The sequence below is a fragment of the Typopeltis vanoorti genome, chromosome 13, assembly GCF_054136105.1.
Source record: "Typopeltis vanoorti isolate ZY-2024b chromosome 13, IOZ_Tvanoo_1.0, whole genome shotgun sequence".
Classification (NCBI taxonomy): domain Eukaryota; kingdom Metazoa; phylum Arthropoda; class Arachnida; order Uropygi; family Thelyphonidae; genus Typopeltis; species Typopeltis vanoorti.
In genome coordinates, this window is record NC_143561.1 from 84,490,724 (window position 1) to 84,507,893 (window position 17,170).

The 17,170-nt window shown below is 36.5% G+C and overlaps 1 protein-coding gene across 1 annotated transcript in view; it reads right to left on the bottom strand.

The window, feature by feature from the left end:
- The window catches only part of LOC150100324 (inverted formin-2-like), a 319,787-nt gene that overhangs the window by 54,466 nt on the left and 248,151 nt on the right, over positions 1-17,170 (bottom strand). The window contains exon 11 of the mRNA XM_090402638.1: positions 500-617. Coding sequence (XP_090258764.1) covers positions 500-617 — 118 coding nt within the window. The remainder of the gene's footprint in view (positions 1-499; positions 618-17,170) is intronic.

Here is a 17,170-nt window from a genome sequence, read left to right on the forward strand (position 1 = left end):
CTCATAAGAGGGTAGCAGGGTTTTTTCTCCCAGAAACTTGGGTTTTTCATCCCATGTACAGGCAAATCAGCCATCAGAATATACGCTATTTACAGACAAAAAAATACTATTAGTCGTTTTTTTTATTTATGTTGTGTCTTCTATTTCTATACTACTTATGTATTGGTGATCACTGCAGATGCTCAGTCATAGGTCATATGCAATGCATAGTGTGTATTCGTAAATCGTCTACCCAACTCACCCCCCCCCCCAAGATTAAATCTTGAGTGCTCCCCCCAAGATTAAATCCTGAGTGTGCCACTGGAAGAAGGTTAGAGTGTGTAGCAGAATGGAGTAGAGAAGCCCTTGGACTCCTTGGAGATGTGATGTAATAATAATATCCTCCAAAAGGACACCAGAAACTATTTAAATCCTGTGTAATGAATTTCATTTTTTTTTTTTTTTAGTTTTAGTTTTAATTTACTCAGAGAAAAGAAACAGCACATATCAATGAACATACCTCTACAAAATCCTGAAAGTGTTTTTTTAGATTATCATTTTCTTTTATATTTCTTTTCAACTTCTCTAAGTTAGTCTTGAGTTGCGATATTTCTGATGATATTCCGTCAACAGAAATCCTATTGAAAACAAACCAAAAATTGACTAACAGAACTAACAAGAATTATTTGATTAAAGATTAATAACAGTTGCTGAAACCGAATATTATTAATGCTATGAAAGATAATGAAAATGAAAAGGAACAGTTAGTCAACTAAGCATAACTAAAATGTTAAAGAATTAATAAAATATTTACACATGGTGTTTTTAAATAGAGCACTGCAATGATTTAAGCAGTATTAAATCCTCTCTTGAAGAATGATAAAAAGCTCGGTATCTCAATCTTCTTCTCTATAATATATAATTATGGTAATTCAGTACCTAATGAGAAAAAAAAAACATTATCTTTTTTAAATTTGACTAACAAGGTGTGAGATAGAAGCCAATAGGATGAAATATATAGTTAGTTGCTTCTATTATAGGCCAGGGTGTATAAGTAGGAGAATGCAGATGGCATGCATTGGCAAATTAGCACAATGAATGCAGACTGATTAATCATTGTCAAGCTTCAACTACAGGGACACAGATTGGAAAGAAGAATAATCTGGAGGATAAGAGATAATTACCTCAGACAATATGTAACAAAGGGGACATGAGATTTGAGAGTGCTGAAGCTGGTTGTGTAAGTAGTGACCAATGCAGCTACACTGCCTTTGCTTGGGGAAAGCAATCAAATGGTCCTGGAAGAATGCCAAGACATGCAGAATTTTCTGTTAAGGAATGTGATATATGTGGAATTACAAAGTAGGTGATTATGACAAACTGAGGAGTCAGCTTAGAGCAGTACCATAGCATAAGAATTTGGAGGAGAGATGCTAACAATGTATGGAAGGTGTTTCAAGAAAGTAGTATCAGACAGTATACCCAGAGTCAGGAGGAAAAATCATGTAGTAATTAGATGAATGAATAGCATAATTAAGTAGAAGTTGCAGAAAAATTATGGAGAGAATATAAAGATAACAGTAAACCCATGAGCAATATACAAGCCACAAGCAGCAAAAAGAGTGACCTGTATGGTAAGGAAGGTCAAAGATAATTACAAGAGGAAGCTGGCTGATGAGGCCAAAAGAATCCTAAAGAGTTTTCTTTCACTATGCAGTAAGTAAAACAAAGAATGACTTTCATGAGTGCCAGTGAGTAACAAAATTTCATGAGTAACAAAAGCAAACGAAATACCTGGCACTAGATATCAGATATCTTTACCTGGGTGTACCATCCAGATTGAGATATTCCACTGTCAGATGTGGCATTGACTAATGGAAGAATAGAGGTAGACAAACTGGAGGTGCTCATAATATTGCAGAACACCTTAACATGAACATGGCTATAGGATTAAATGACTTATCAACCCTTGTATTATGAGAATGTGCAAGGGAATTGACACCTCCTCTGACCAAACTAGCTGGAGCTTTAGTTCCAGAAAGGTGGCAAGGAAGTGAGGGGGGGGAGCAAAATAGTTCTGCTGAATAAGAGAGACCCCAAGAAAGAAGGTGCTAAGCAGTATCTCAGGAGGATTAAGATATTAGAGAAGTGGATAATAAAGGGCAGAATTCAGGACAGGGTGAACAGGAATAAGATCCTTTATAGGGAAGGAACAGCATGGTTTTCTAAAGAGTAAGTCATTTGTGTACTTTTTTTTATAATAAAGCGACATTTGAGTTGGATAAAGGAAATATCTACTCAATGATACTGCCAGACTGCAAATACATTCAACACAATTTCACATGAATTGTCGCCTAAACTGGAGCAAATGGGAATGGATATGAAGTTAGTGATTTGGACAGAAGGGTGGCTGATAGACAAATATCAAAGAACACCGTATGGAGGAACTGAGTCTGGAAGAAGGTAGGTGACTAACAGGGTACCGCAGGACTTGATACTTGGTTCTGTTATTTATTGTGTGTCAGTGATATAGGAAATGATATATAAGGGGAAAGATTCAGTTCTTTGCTTATGATGCAGAGCTAACAAGAGTGATAGTCAACGAAGATGATATAGAGATCCTGCAAATAACTTAGACTAGCAGTATGGACAAACATAAAAGGAAGTAAATGATCAAATGTAAGGTTATACACTTTGAGATGAGATCACAAGCTGTGTGATCTCTTCATCCCAAACTGTATACTGATGGAACTTCATTGAGCATGCAGTAGTCCACGCGGTTAGCCTAGTGGCTGTGCGCTTTGCAACTATATGACTAGGGAAGGAGTGTCCCAGGTTCGATTCCTGTCGAAGACGTGAGGAATTTGAGGATCTTCCTCAGCCATAGCCAAGTTAGCTGGTCTTGGGCACATGCAGTAGGGTTTTTTCCACCAGTTTATCTGCCGTTTTTCATCCTGCAAGCAGGCAAACCGGCCCCATGAACACACACGGATCTACAGCCATAAATACTTACCTCCCCACATAAGGGGAGACTCAACTCACCCCAATAGGGACAGGGGAGAAAAAGGAAGGAAACCCCAATGAATAAATAAATAAATAAATTGAGTATACAGACTGGTGTTCAGTTCCATTAGTATACAAACTATACTGATGGAACTGAACTTCAGGAAATTGATTAGGCCAGGGATATGCAGATTGTGGACAGAGTTGAAATTTAGAGGACTTATTGCAAATTTGGTCAGAACAGCATATCAGATTATGTGGTTATTGAAGAACACATAGACAAGCAGGAATAAACAAGGTTATTGTTCCCTTTTATAAAGCCATTAATAAATAACAAAAAACAGATTTAACTTACATATGTACTTTTATTAGTATAAAATTTTCACCCTAATATCAAGGGCATCTTCAGAATGACATTCTAATTAAACAACAAGAACAGAAACCAGTATCTTCAACAATGACATGCAAACACAACATGTACATGATGTAGAGTACTGTGGTTGAATTATATTAAGATTCTAGTAACAATAACTAACAAGCATAAATTTAAAAAAATAATTAAATTTAAGTTAATTCTGGAATTCGGGAAGAACTATTTCCCGTAACAGGGATAATTTAAGTCCGTCATTTATATTTAATTTGGTTGATGTCTAAACAGAAATGGACTTAAATTACCACTCTAATAGAAAATAGGTCTTCACAAATTTCAGAATTAAATTTGTTTTTTAATATGTTGTTAAAGTTATTTTTACTAGAACCTTAATACAATTAGACCATGATGTTCTACATCATATACATGCTGTTTGAGCATATCATTGCTGAATCTACCAGTTTCTGTTCTTGTTGTTTAATTTGAAAGTCATATTGAAGATGCCCTTAATACTATGGCACAAAATTTTATACTAATAAAAATATATATCTAAGTTAAATCTGGTTTATGTTATTTATTAATTATCATGTCTCATGTTCCTATATGTCAAGTTATTTATGAGGCCATATCTGAACTACTGCACATAGATCTACTTGCCTGTATTCCATGGGGACGAAGTGGTGGAGAAGATTCAGAGGCAAGTAACCAAGAATGTGAAGTGGAATGCACTTTATGAGAATAGATTGAAGGTGTACTGGCTTCAAAAACTAGCTAGTAAGTGAAAACAATGGTACATGATAGAAATATTTAAGTTAAAGGTGTTTTATAGGATAGACACCAAAGACTTTTTAATACATAGCAAAAAGGAGGAGAACAAAGGGTTGTTCATGGAAATTATATCAGATGTGGTTAGCAAGGGTTTTAAGAATTTTTTTTTTTTTTTTTTTTTTTGCTTGGATTCGGAATGAATGGAATAGGTTTCCAGAGGTGGATGTTAGTGACTTCTCAGTGAATGAGTTCAACAAGAGGTATGATATTATTAATTCCCTGACCTCCATGCAAGGCTTATCATGGTAGGTTAACACTAGTCAACACAAACTATCATACCACTCCTTAAACTCATTCACAGTCTGCACTTTCACCACACTCCCAGGCAATGCATTCCATGCAACACCACTCTCTATGCAAAAAAACTTAATTCTTATCCTTTTACTCACTACCTCTATTTTCCAACTTCTAGGAATGTTCCCTTTTCCTTGCTCCTTTCCCTAGTTCTACCATGTGAAAAATCTGCATACCCTCAGTCTATCCTCATAATCAACATTGTGTAGTCCTGATATCATTATCTGTCTCTGTACCCTTTCTAAGGTTACTTCCCCCCTTTCAAATCCAGGTGACTAAAATCACACCAGATGTGGTCTGATCGAAGCTTTATATAATGAGACCAGCACATTTATCTCTAATGGTCAATGTTCTCAATACTGCCTCAATTCTCTGAGATGTCTTCACAACCTTTGCAATATGTCCTCAGAACTACAAATCTCTATCCACAATCATCCCAAGATCCCTTGCTTCCTCCACTTTTCCAATATTACCCTACCAAGTGAGTATGAAGCATCTCTTCTGTGGATCCCAATTTTAAAACCTTACATTTAGTTGCATTAAACTGATATCCCCATTCTTTTGCTCACCCTTCTAACTTATTCAAATCCTCTTGAAGAGCCAAAACATTAGCACTAATAAACCTTCCAAGCTTCACATCACCTGCAAACAACTGAATATCTCCCTGTAGTCCTGTGACAATATCATTGACAAATATTGAGCAGTAATGATCCTGGAACTGAACCCTGTGGAACTCCACATATAACCTTTCTACTCACTAATACTGCACATTATACATAATTCTCTGATATTCATCAGAGAGCAAATCACCAATGAAATCCATTGACCTGATATCCAAACCCCTATGATGCAACTTAAGAATCAACCAGTCATGTGGCACCCTGTCAAATGCCTTGTATTGTCTTCACCTGCACAATTATGTATACATGCTCTTACCAATTTCTAGTTTTTTTTGTTTTTTTTTTAAATAGACATGCTTGTTAGACATACCGTATTTTTTGAATAATGGCTTCACACATGGAAGAGAAAACTAAATATAATCTATTACTCTTATATATTTGCTCGATATGTCATGAGCTTCTTTCAGGGAGAAGACAGAAAAAGTGGTAACAACATTTGAATTCTGAATACAAGTTTATATTTATATGCATAGTGTATGACTCGTTCTTGTATTCAGAATTTAAATGTTATCAGTTTTTCTGTCTTCTCCATGAAAGCAGTTAATGACATACTGAGCAAAATATATAACAGTAATGGATTATATTTAGTTTTCTCTTACATGTGTGAAGTCATTATTCAAAAAATATAGTATCTCATACCAATTTCTCCAAAATCTTAACTACAGAAGAAATACAAACAGGCCTATAGTTTGATACCTTCATTCCACTGCCACCATTATGCAATGGTACTATCTTGCCCTCCTTCCACTCTCCAGGAACCTGTCCCATTCCAAGACTTTCATTAAACAGCCAAGTTAATGAAACGGTGAGTTCCATAGCACATTCCCTTAAAACATGTGGTGAAATTCCATCTAGTCCCCCCCCCTGCCTTATTGACATTTAGCATACTCAATATTCAGAATATATCCTCTTCATTCACTCTAACACTTCACCAGTCATTATCCTTCTAGGAATAAAACCTGTAGTACCAGGATTGAATACTAATAAAGTGATCATTAAATAGCTTAACTATGTCATCTGCTTTGGTCAGCTGATTCCCATCTTCACCCAACAAGGTAATCCTTCCACTATCATTTTTCCTCCTATTTATCCCATAGCAAAACAAAAAGGTATTCTAATGCTCCTAGCATTTGTATACAGAAAAACCAGTGTATTCCCAGTATTCCTACAGCCATTATTACTTCCCTTATACTCCGTCTGACTCGAGAAATGAGGAGGTGTACACTATATTACAGAGCCAGATGGAGTATGAGGGAAGTAATAATGGATATAAAACTGGGAATACGCTGGTTTTTCTCTGTATTCCAACTATCCCCACATGATGCCATCCCTGCAATATTCCACCTGTTCGATTCTAGTTTCCCTGTCCTGACACACTCACTTGCTCAAAAAACAACAGTCACTCCAAATACCCATGTCCTTCTGCATTCAAATATAATCCATCTCTTGTATACAGCTCTCTTCTATCCTCAAAAGTACTCAAAGCATCCACATATTCCAGACTTTTTAATTCTGCATATTTTCACTATCATCTCATTCATCATCACTACTTTTCTCCTCCACTCTGCATTATCATATTGGGATAACATGCTCACTATCTTTCCTCAGATACATTTCTGCTCCACACTAACATCAAACACAAATCTTGGGCTACACAATTCACGCTACCTCATAAGTCATTCATCCCAGCTATTACTGTCTTTTATTCCACACTCTATTGTTCCACCAGGTAATCCCTCCATTGGCTTCTACTCTCTGCACACTTCAAATCATCATATCTCCATATATGAAATTCCAAATAGATTCATTCATCCTTCTCCCACCAGCATCCATGATTCTTATGGCTTCCAATTTCCACTAATCGGGCACTGTGACATCATTATGCACTAGGAAATGTGCAGTCTTGCCACCCATATGCAGGGTAGTCTGGAATGGCCATGTATAACTGAGAGGAATTACAGTTTCTACGCTAAGTTAATAATAGATTAGTTTATTTTTACTTTTGAATAAATTTTTAATCTTATTAACTGGTATTAAAGGTTAGTCAATTAAAAATTACATGTTTTGTTGTAGAGATGGCAATGGAATATGGAATACTGGATTAAAGCTGGTATTTTAAAACACAGATCTAGTTAAGTTTATAAAAAAATTAGTATAATAAATGTGAAAAGTAGTGAAGAAATAATGAATAGTAAAGATAAAATTGTCTTAATGCAAATGACTGTTCTATTTGAAAAATTGAAGGCTGCGAATCTGGTATGGATGTTTGAACATTGATTATAATAAAATGTTGTTTAGTGAAAAAAGTTGTCCAAAGCTAATTCATTCATTCTGAAGAAAATTAATTCTGGAAAAAAAAAATCTTTAATACCCTTTTTTTTTTTAAATAGTAATCCTCCAGAACAGTTTTCCACTTTCATGATATTTATCTGCTCTATTCTTACCAAGGTTTTCCTATGACCTTGTTTAATACTTTTACACATAGCTTTGCCATTTTCCTTTGCCATTTTTCTCAGTGAACTTGATTTCTTTCCCAGAAATGTTCGATGATTTTTTTTTTCAGGACCATTTCTAACCATTTGAGTTCAGGGTGAAGTTGAGCTTCTCTCCTTGCAAACAACACTTCTTTGCTAGTTGAACCTATCAATTTTTTATTCGTATTTTACAATGAATCTAAGGTTTGGTTCTTGTTTTCAAACATTTTCCTTTTTCTTTTCTAATAATATTTGCATATTTGAGTCTACAATTTTCCTGCGAAAGTTGCTCTATACATTTTCCTTTTCACTATATTTATTTTTATTCTGCTTAAAACTAAACTGAATTTCAAGTGCATATTTCATATCACTTATATACTCGTGTTTTGAATCTGAGTAAAGACTTCACTATCAACAATAAAACTATTTAAAGAAGGTGTATTAAAAATCCATTCTTTCTTCAGTAAAATATATCGAAACTATCAAGTTTCAAAAGTGGTAGAGCCCATTGAAGGTATGGCATAGGACCTGCTTAGGTATTACACTACTTAAAAGATGAAATTGCCCAAGAAGCCAATATTTGTCTTTTATTAGCAAATTTTATTAAGGTCTCACTGACCTGACAGCTGTTTCAAACTATTTGGTTCTTCTCAGGGACAGGTAGAAATCTTACAAAAAAAAACCTGTCTCAGTACTGCAGCAATCCCATGTTGGAAAGTTTTATCATACCTGAGCAAACTCATGTAAGGTGATATCTTGCCTAAGTGAAATTCATTCTGAAAAACAGCATGGATCTTTAATACCCTTTCTTTAAACAGTAATACTTGGCCATTTGAAGCCTTTAAGCTCTCTTTTGTCAATGTTTATAGGCAAGAGGTTTCTTATTTTTGGTGTGTTCTCACTATGTGAATTTATGTGCTCCATTAGCGAATTTACTAATTTCATGTTGGAACATGATATTAGTAAATGATTAATTTACTAATGTTCCAAACAGAAATCCAGCAGTTATTTACCATTATTATTAGCCTATGCTTTTTTCCCCCAATTTCCTACTCTGTTGTAGCATAGTATTATTTTAGTCTACATCTTGCAAATACCTAACCTATTATTGACCATTACTTCTCTAATTCTTCTGATAATTCCACTTCTTTTCAACTGATATTTCCTAGCTTCAATTCTTCTGGGACTGAGTTTATTCCAATGGTTGACTTTTCACTGTTATCCCCTGTTCCTAATGAATATAATAGTGGCTTTATTTAAACAGCCAATGCTCTGACTGGCATGATATTATCATATTGTGCTACTGTTAGTAGTTTAAGTCAATACAGAATATCTGCTTAAACTTAAGTATACCTAAAAACAGATCACATCACAGGGTGACAATTGAAAAATTGTTTGAAAGCCTTGGCCAGTTCTATGCATTCTTACAACAGGCTACGTCAATATCTCCTTTCAAGTATCTAGCTCTGATCCTTAAGCAACTATCTAGCATTAAACCTGATATCAAAGTTGTGGTAATAGTATAATGCTACACTTTCAAATAAGAAAAATATGTAGAATTATAAGGCAGGTGATTATAATAGTCTTAGATGTCAACTTGGGAAAGTTTCATGGAAGGAGGAATTGGAAGCCCAGGATATCATTAGTGCTTGAGAAATTGTGAAGGAATATTTGTTAGCAGCAATAGTAAGCTGTATTCCACAAGTGAAGAAGAGGACATAATTTGGTGTAAAGTGGATGACAAACAATATTAAACAGGAACTACATCCGAAAAAAGAGCCATGGAAGAGATATAAGGAGACAGGTGAAGAGAAGATGCATGAAGAATACAAGACACAGGCCAGGAGAGTGACTAGTATGGTAAGGAAGGCAAAACTGGAATATGAGAAGAGATTGACCCTAAAATCCAAAGAAAATCCTAGGGAATTTTTTAGCTATGTGGCCAGTAGAAGGAAAAATGATTGTGGGAGAATGACATTGTGGTATAAAAATGGGAATAGAGTGATGTAGAGGACATAGTGGAATTGTTCAATGAACACTTAATTGGAGTATTTCATCCTGGAGGAGTAGATTTTAATACTAGAGGGGTTAGGGCAGGTTCGAGGTTTAGAGGTACAGGAGGAGAACGTGCTGCAAATAATGAGTATGCTGGATGTCAGTAAAGCTGTGGAACTGGATGGTATTTCACCACAAGTTTTGAGAGAATGTACTAAAGAACTGACAGTTCCTTTGACCCCCTGGCTTTTCAATGAAAGTATGGCTATGGGAAAGGCGACCAGGGAATGGAAGGAAGGTAAGATAGTGCCATTGCATAAGGGCAGAAGCAGACTAGAAGTGTCTAATTATAGGCCAGTGTGTCATCAGTAGTTGTTAAGATCTTGGAGAAATTAGTGAGGGACCATATAGAGCATTGCGCAGATGAGGGTAATGTTATCTGTGAGAGTCGACATGGATTTGTGAAGGAGCACTCTTGTTTTAGTAATATTCTAGCCTTTTATAATAAAGTTACAAGAGCAGTAGATGAGGGAAAGGCATATACTGGCATTTTCTTTGATTTATGAAGGCATTTGACTGGGTGCCACATGATAAGCTGATATTTAAGTTGCTGCACATGGGTTTGGATGTCAGGTTGGTCATCTGGATTCAGTATTGTCTGTCCAATAGGTATCAGACAGTTGTGTATGGTTGAGCAGTTTCAAGGAGGCAGCGGGATCTATATTGTTTAACCTTTATATCAATGACGTGTCGGTTTAATGTAGCAAAATGTAAGGTCTTGAGGTTTGGGACACATAGATAGGATACTATTGGAGGAGTTATACTGGAGGAAGTAGGGGAGACAAGAGACCTGGGGTTGATGATTGATAGAAACCTGAAATTTAGAAGATATATTACAAAGGTGGTGAAGGTAACACAGAGGATTGCTGCAATAATGAGAAGGACACTAACCTGCAGAGATAAAACAGTTATCATTCAGTTGTATAAGACCCTGATCAGACCACACATAGACTACTGTTCTCATATTTGGTCCCCAGGATTTGAAGGGGGATAAATTAACTGTGGAAAGGGTACAAAGGCAGATAATAAAGATGGTTTCAGGACCGTACAATGTTAGTTATGAGAATCGGCTGAGGGAATGATGGGCCATAATAAGAGAGGTGATATGATTGAGACTTTTAAACTGTTGAGAGGCTGTTACAGGGTTGACACTGGAGAGTTCTTTCGTTTGGTTGATCAGTGAGAAGGAGTGATGACAAGGGGCCATCCCTGGAAGTTACGAAAGGAAACTGTGAGCAAGAGGGTGAGGAGTGGTTTCTTTGCATGGATGGGATGGTGGTTGAACCATGGAATGCATTGCCTGATAGAGTGGTGAGAGCAAGAGTGGTCAATGAGTTTAAAGAGTGGTATGATAGACTTTGTGTTTCCTAGAAGGGGACTTCCCACGATGAGTCTTGATAGACTGTTTCCTAGGAAGGACCTCCTGCAATGAGTCTTTTGACTTCATGGAGGCCTGAATAATAATAATAACAATAATAATAATAAAAAGGACAAGTATTCAGGACTAACTAAATTGAATAACTTCTGTTGCAATTTAGTGTGAAAATCAGTAATAAAGAAAGACAAATTATGGAATATGCAGGATCACAGATAACATTGACTGCATACTCAGTGGAGAACAAATAGTACAAGTAAAACAACTCAGATATTTAGGTACAATTTTTTTTTAGTGGACATTGTAAATTAATTAAATTTGGAAATAAATAACAGAATAAGTAAAATTGTTAAGGCTAGATTCTAGTTGAATAAATATCTATAAAATAAGAGAAATTAGCCAAAAATAACTAGCAGAACACAAGACAGTGTTCATCTTAATTTTTTACTTTTAGTTGCTAGTGTTTCTGGCTGAGTGGTTAGCATATCTGCTCTCCAACCAAAAGGCTGCGGGTTCAAATCCCGCGGCAGGCATGGATGTTTGTGATCATCTTTGGAAATACTAGTGGTGGTCAGCGGTAGATGGCATTGGTGTGGTTAGCTGGTGGATTCAGTGGCGGTGACAGAGTTGTAGAGCAGGTGCCCTCCCTCGACGAGTCCTTGGACTCCCTGGAGGTGTCTAATAATAATACTTAATAATAATATAAGAGCTGGGTTAGAAACAAAACAGTTGATCACAGACTAGTGACTATTAACATGGCAGTTCTAAGAAGAATTAGTAAATGAACAGATGGTAATCAATAGCAGAATTATATGAAAAATTATATTTATTTTATTATATTAAAAATAAAATAAAATTATTAAAAATGAAGATATCAGAAAGGAACTTGATTGTAAACACTGAAGAATATGTAAACAGAGCCAATCTAAGGTTAGCAAAGCAGGTATTTGACAGGACTATGTTAAATGCTAAAGATGATTTGTGACATCTTTAACAATGTTAATAGATTAATAATAGACAAATAATAGATTAATATGAGAGAAAATGTTGATAGGAAGCTAATATTAATGCAAATTGAAATATATAATACTATCCTTTCTTTTAAGCTTACACGGTGATCGAATGCATTTTTGAAAATTATGGAGACAACTACCATGTTTGAATAAAAACTTTAGTTTAATATAACTAAAATCTACATTCGATGTTTCGACCTTTATTTTTGACAAATGCTAAACACATTCCTTAGCCACCTGAACAAACAACACGAACACATACAATTTACTATCGAAATCGAAAAACAAAATTCGCTCCCGTTCCTAGACACACTAGTCACACGTCTTCCTTCAGGCAGTCTATCCTTCACGGTCTACCGAAAACCGACACACACTGGCCAATACATACATGCTAATTCATACCACCACCCATCACAAAAATATGGAGTCATTAACACCCTTAAATACAGAGCTACAACAATTTGCTCTAACCAGCAAGCCCTGAAACACGAATTAAAAATCATCAGTGACACATTCATAAATAATGGCTATAACAAAAATACTATTAATAAAATACCCATAAAACAACAACAAAAACGAATCTAGATTATAGTAAAACCATAGCGATCCCATACATTAAAGGGTTATCGGAAAAAATCAACAGAATCCTACAACATTATAACCTCAATGCCACCTTTAAACAACCCACTAAACTTAAAACCATATTCAACTCCTCTAAGGATCCTCTCCTCCCATTAGCACATCCTGGAGTCTATTGCATCCGCTGCACCTGTAACTTACCGTACACTGGGGAAACAGGACGGACAATCCCTATACGCAAGAAAGAACACATTGAATATAACCATTATGGTGAAGCAGGCCTCTCAGACCACGCACTCAACACATTGCACCAAATCAACTGGAAAAGCACCTGCTCTTTACACCACACAAAAACATGTTACGAAAGGAAATTTAAGGAAGCCTGCAAAATCCTGATAAACCATCCAAATATCAACAACAAAGATGGCATGAAAATTCCAAGGATCTGGATGGCACACATTCAGCCTACCTAATATATAAGATCCAGCATAAGTCAGGACTCTAGCCAATCTTCAGCTAGTATTAGAAACTATTCCATACCAACTGGCTGGAATGTACATGATGTCAATCTATGTATATAGATACTTGTTGTGCCCAATGTAATTCTACAACCAACAGATAGCACCAATAATAGTACTCTAGGCGTTGATGCATAATTTTTTTTTTCTATTTTATTTATTTTTTATTTATTTTTTATTTTTTATTTTTTTTTTTTCACCAGAGGTCAGGGCAACAATTGTTGTAGTGGTTGCTCGGTGTCTTTAACAAACCAGTTTGATTGTAGTGTAGCTTGTTTTCTGTGTATAGTTGTATGCTCCAGAAGATGACCTTGCCATAAAGGTCGAAACGTCGAATGTAGATTTTAGTTATATTAAACTAAAGTTTTTATTCAAACACGGTAGTTGTCTCCATAATTTTCAAAAATGCATATAATACTATCATTAGTATCCAGCACACCTACTCAGGGTACATGTCAAAAATTAATGATGTTAAGTGTAATCTTCTACTTATCACAGCTGAAAACTTTCTACAACTCCAGTTTGAAAAGTGTTACAGCTTTAGATTTCTTTAGGAATATATATTCTTGAAACTGAACCAAAAAGCACTGTAAGGTTCTGAGTTTTCAATTGGAGATGGAAGTGACTTTACTTCAGAGTCTTGCAGATGCCTCTCAGTAATCTAAGGACTCGTGAAAGGAAATAGGTATGTAGACACTGACTGACATAATAGATGTCAGTCAGTGTCTACATACCTATCATAGCTATAATTTGATACATTTTCTGAAGATGCGCTCACATAACATCCAGCTGTAGATGGTCTGCTTTTGAGTGACAGCAGTAGTATGAAGCTGGACATACTGTTGATGAGAGTATGTAGTCAGTCAGGGAAACAAAAACTAGATGGTGAGACTGTGAATATAAGATACCAGAATTGGTGTGAGATAAAGGAAGGAAGAAAGAAGACAAGATAGCAATGCAGGGATGGCCTCAATGGAGCAGCAGAGTCAAAGGACTTGAATGATGTGATAAGGAATTGTGGGAAGGAAAGGAAGACCAGGGAAAAGCTACTTGTGCATAAACACCAATGCAAGGAGTATTAAGAAGTGCAGAGTTTGTGGCCTTGATACAGTTAGTCAGTTTACAAATTGAGGATCAGTGAGATGTGTTAAATGGAAGATTATGTACTCACAGGAATAGAATGTGATGGTTATAACATTTTTTAGAAAGACAGTATTAACAATGTAGAATGTGTAGAAAGCAGTAATGATAATGGTCTTGAGGTCATTTGGTGTGAGACTAAAATGAACACAAATTTTAGATATTTAGTGAGCTGTTGCTACAGACCAGAGAATGCAGAGAGAAACAGAGATGATTCTAAAATGTTTAGACAGATGAGACTTGTGAGCAATAAGAGGGTGATAATAATGGGTGATTAACTATGGAAGCATTGACTGGAAGATGATACCACGATGCCACCAACTGGAGAGAGAGTGATCACCTGGTTTTGATGTGGGGAGTGGTTAGCCAGGTATAAGCTTTATGGAACAAAGGCTATGTATGGAATTACAGAGCAGGGGACTAGGATCAGTTGAAGGGGAGAGAAATTAGCAATGCCTGGGACCTATTACAGAATTAGTTATTCCTAAGGTTAAGAGGATAAATAAACTGAGGATAAAATGGATAAATCATAGAATTATGCAAGAGCTTTTGAGAAAGAAGATGTTATGGAGGAGATATAAAGAACAGAATACACTTCGGAAGCATGAGGAGTATCAGCTGGGAAGATTATTATTATTTCCCCAAGACCTCATAGAGTCAAAGACTCATCTGGGAGGTCTTTTATCACACACACACACACACAATCTCATCATACCGAGCACACTTAAACTCCTTGCAAACACCACACTCTCAGGCAAGACTTTCCAATCATTCACAACTCTGCACGAAAAAAACCTGCCTCTCCCTCCCCCCCCCACTCACACCCTCTTTATACAGTTTCCAGGGATGACCTCTGGTTCTCCCCTAATCTCCCACTGTTCTCTTTAGAACTTCTCCAACATTGATCTTATAACACCCTCTTACCAACTTGTAGGTCTCTATCATATCTCTCCTCTTCCTCCTCTCCACCAGACTCTGCAAATTACATCTTCTCAATCTTTCCTCATACTCAACATTCTAGAGGTCAGAAACTACCTTAGTCGGTCACCTTTGGACCCTTTCCTACATCTCTTCATCCTTCTGAAAACCTGGTGACCAAATCTGGGCACAATAGTCCATATGTGGCCTAATCAAAGCCTTATACAACGGAACAAGAACCTCCCTACTTCTACACGTCAGTGTCCTCCGCATCATTCCCAGAAGCCTTTGTGTTCTCTTCACAATTTTGGTGATGTGTCCCCTAAATTTTAGATCCTTATTCACTATCACCCCCAGATCTCTTATTTCCTCTATCTCCAACAATATATTCTCACCAAGCATAAATTCTGCATCCCATCTTTGTTTTCCAAATTTTAAAACCTTACATTTTGCAACATTGAACTCACATCCCCATTTCCGTGCCCAATCACTCAATTTATTCAAGTCTTCTTGCAAGGCCACAACATCTTCACTACTCTTTATGGTTCATCCCAACTTTGCATCATCAGCAAACAATTAAATATCTCCATCCAAATCTTCTCCAATATCATTAATATACAAGTTAAATAGTAATGGCCCTAAAACAGCCCCCCCGAGGCACTCCACTAGTGACTTACCTTTTCCTGGATATCACACCCCCATACACAACTTGTTGATACCTATCAGATAGCCAATCTAATGCACTAATCTAATATCCAACCCCATCTGCTCTAGTTTGACTATCAACTTATCATGACGTACTCTATCAAAAGCTTTTGCGAAATCCAAGTATATTACTGTGTATCCTTCTTCTCTGTTCAAGGAAGCAGTCACTTTATTGTAATAACTAAGTAGATTACTAAAACATGACCTCCCTTTAGCAAATCCATGCTGTCCATCAAAGATTATACCATTGTTGTCTATATACCCAACTCTGGATCCTAGTTCTCACAAGCTTCCTCCAACAACTTAACCACAACACCTGACACACAGATAGGCCTATAGTTTGATGCTTGAGTTCAATCACCTCCTTTATGAAGTGGCACAATCTTGCCCTCCTTAGGAACTTGACCAAATGCAAGACTCATATTAAAAAAATATGTCAAGGCAGGTGTCAACTCTCTGGCACCTGATGGTGATGATATATCACCACGTATTCCTTCAGAATACGTGGTGATATATCAAGCCTTATTTACATCTAGTTTACTCAACTCCCCAAACACCTCTTGCTCACTTACAGTCAATCTCTCCTCACCATTATCAACTGCTCTCAACCTCTCCATGAAGTCACATTCACAAGATTGAAAGAACTTTATCAACTGCTCATTAAGTATCTCTACCACACAATCTGCAACAGCTGTCTTTATACCATTTTCTCCAATCAATATCATCCTTCCATAATCATTCTTTCTTTTGCTGGCTACATATCGAAAGAACTCCCTAGGATTCTTTTTGGCTTCATTAGCTAACAGCAGTTCATACCTCTCTTCAGCTACTCTCACCAACCATGTCACCCTCCTTGCCTGGTCTTTGTAGGCTTCATGAAATTGGTTATTTCCACTTCTCTTATGCTGCCTTCACAATGCCCTTTTTCTCTGTATCGCATGCTTGATCTCTTTATTCATTCATCTCACACCTACCTTATTTAACCTTCTCACCCTTGGAATACATTTAGACATTGCATCTGCTAGATAGTTTTTGAAAATCCCCCAAGCTGCATTGATCTCTTTTCCAGCTAACTCCTCATTCCATGCTACACCCTGTTGGCAACCACCCAGGTAATCACCTCATGGTCACTCTCACCAATCGGTGGATGATTTGACACCTCATTTATAATTACATCCTCTGATGAGATGACGAAATCCAAGACCCTTAATCCTCGTGTGCCCTCTGTTACATACTGTC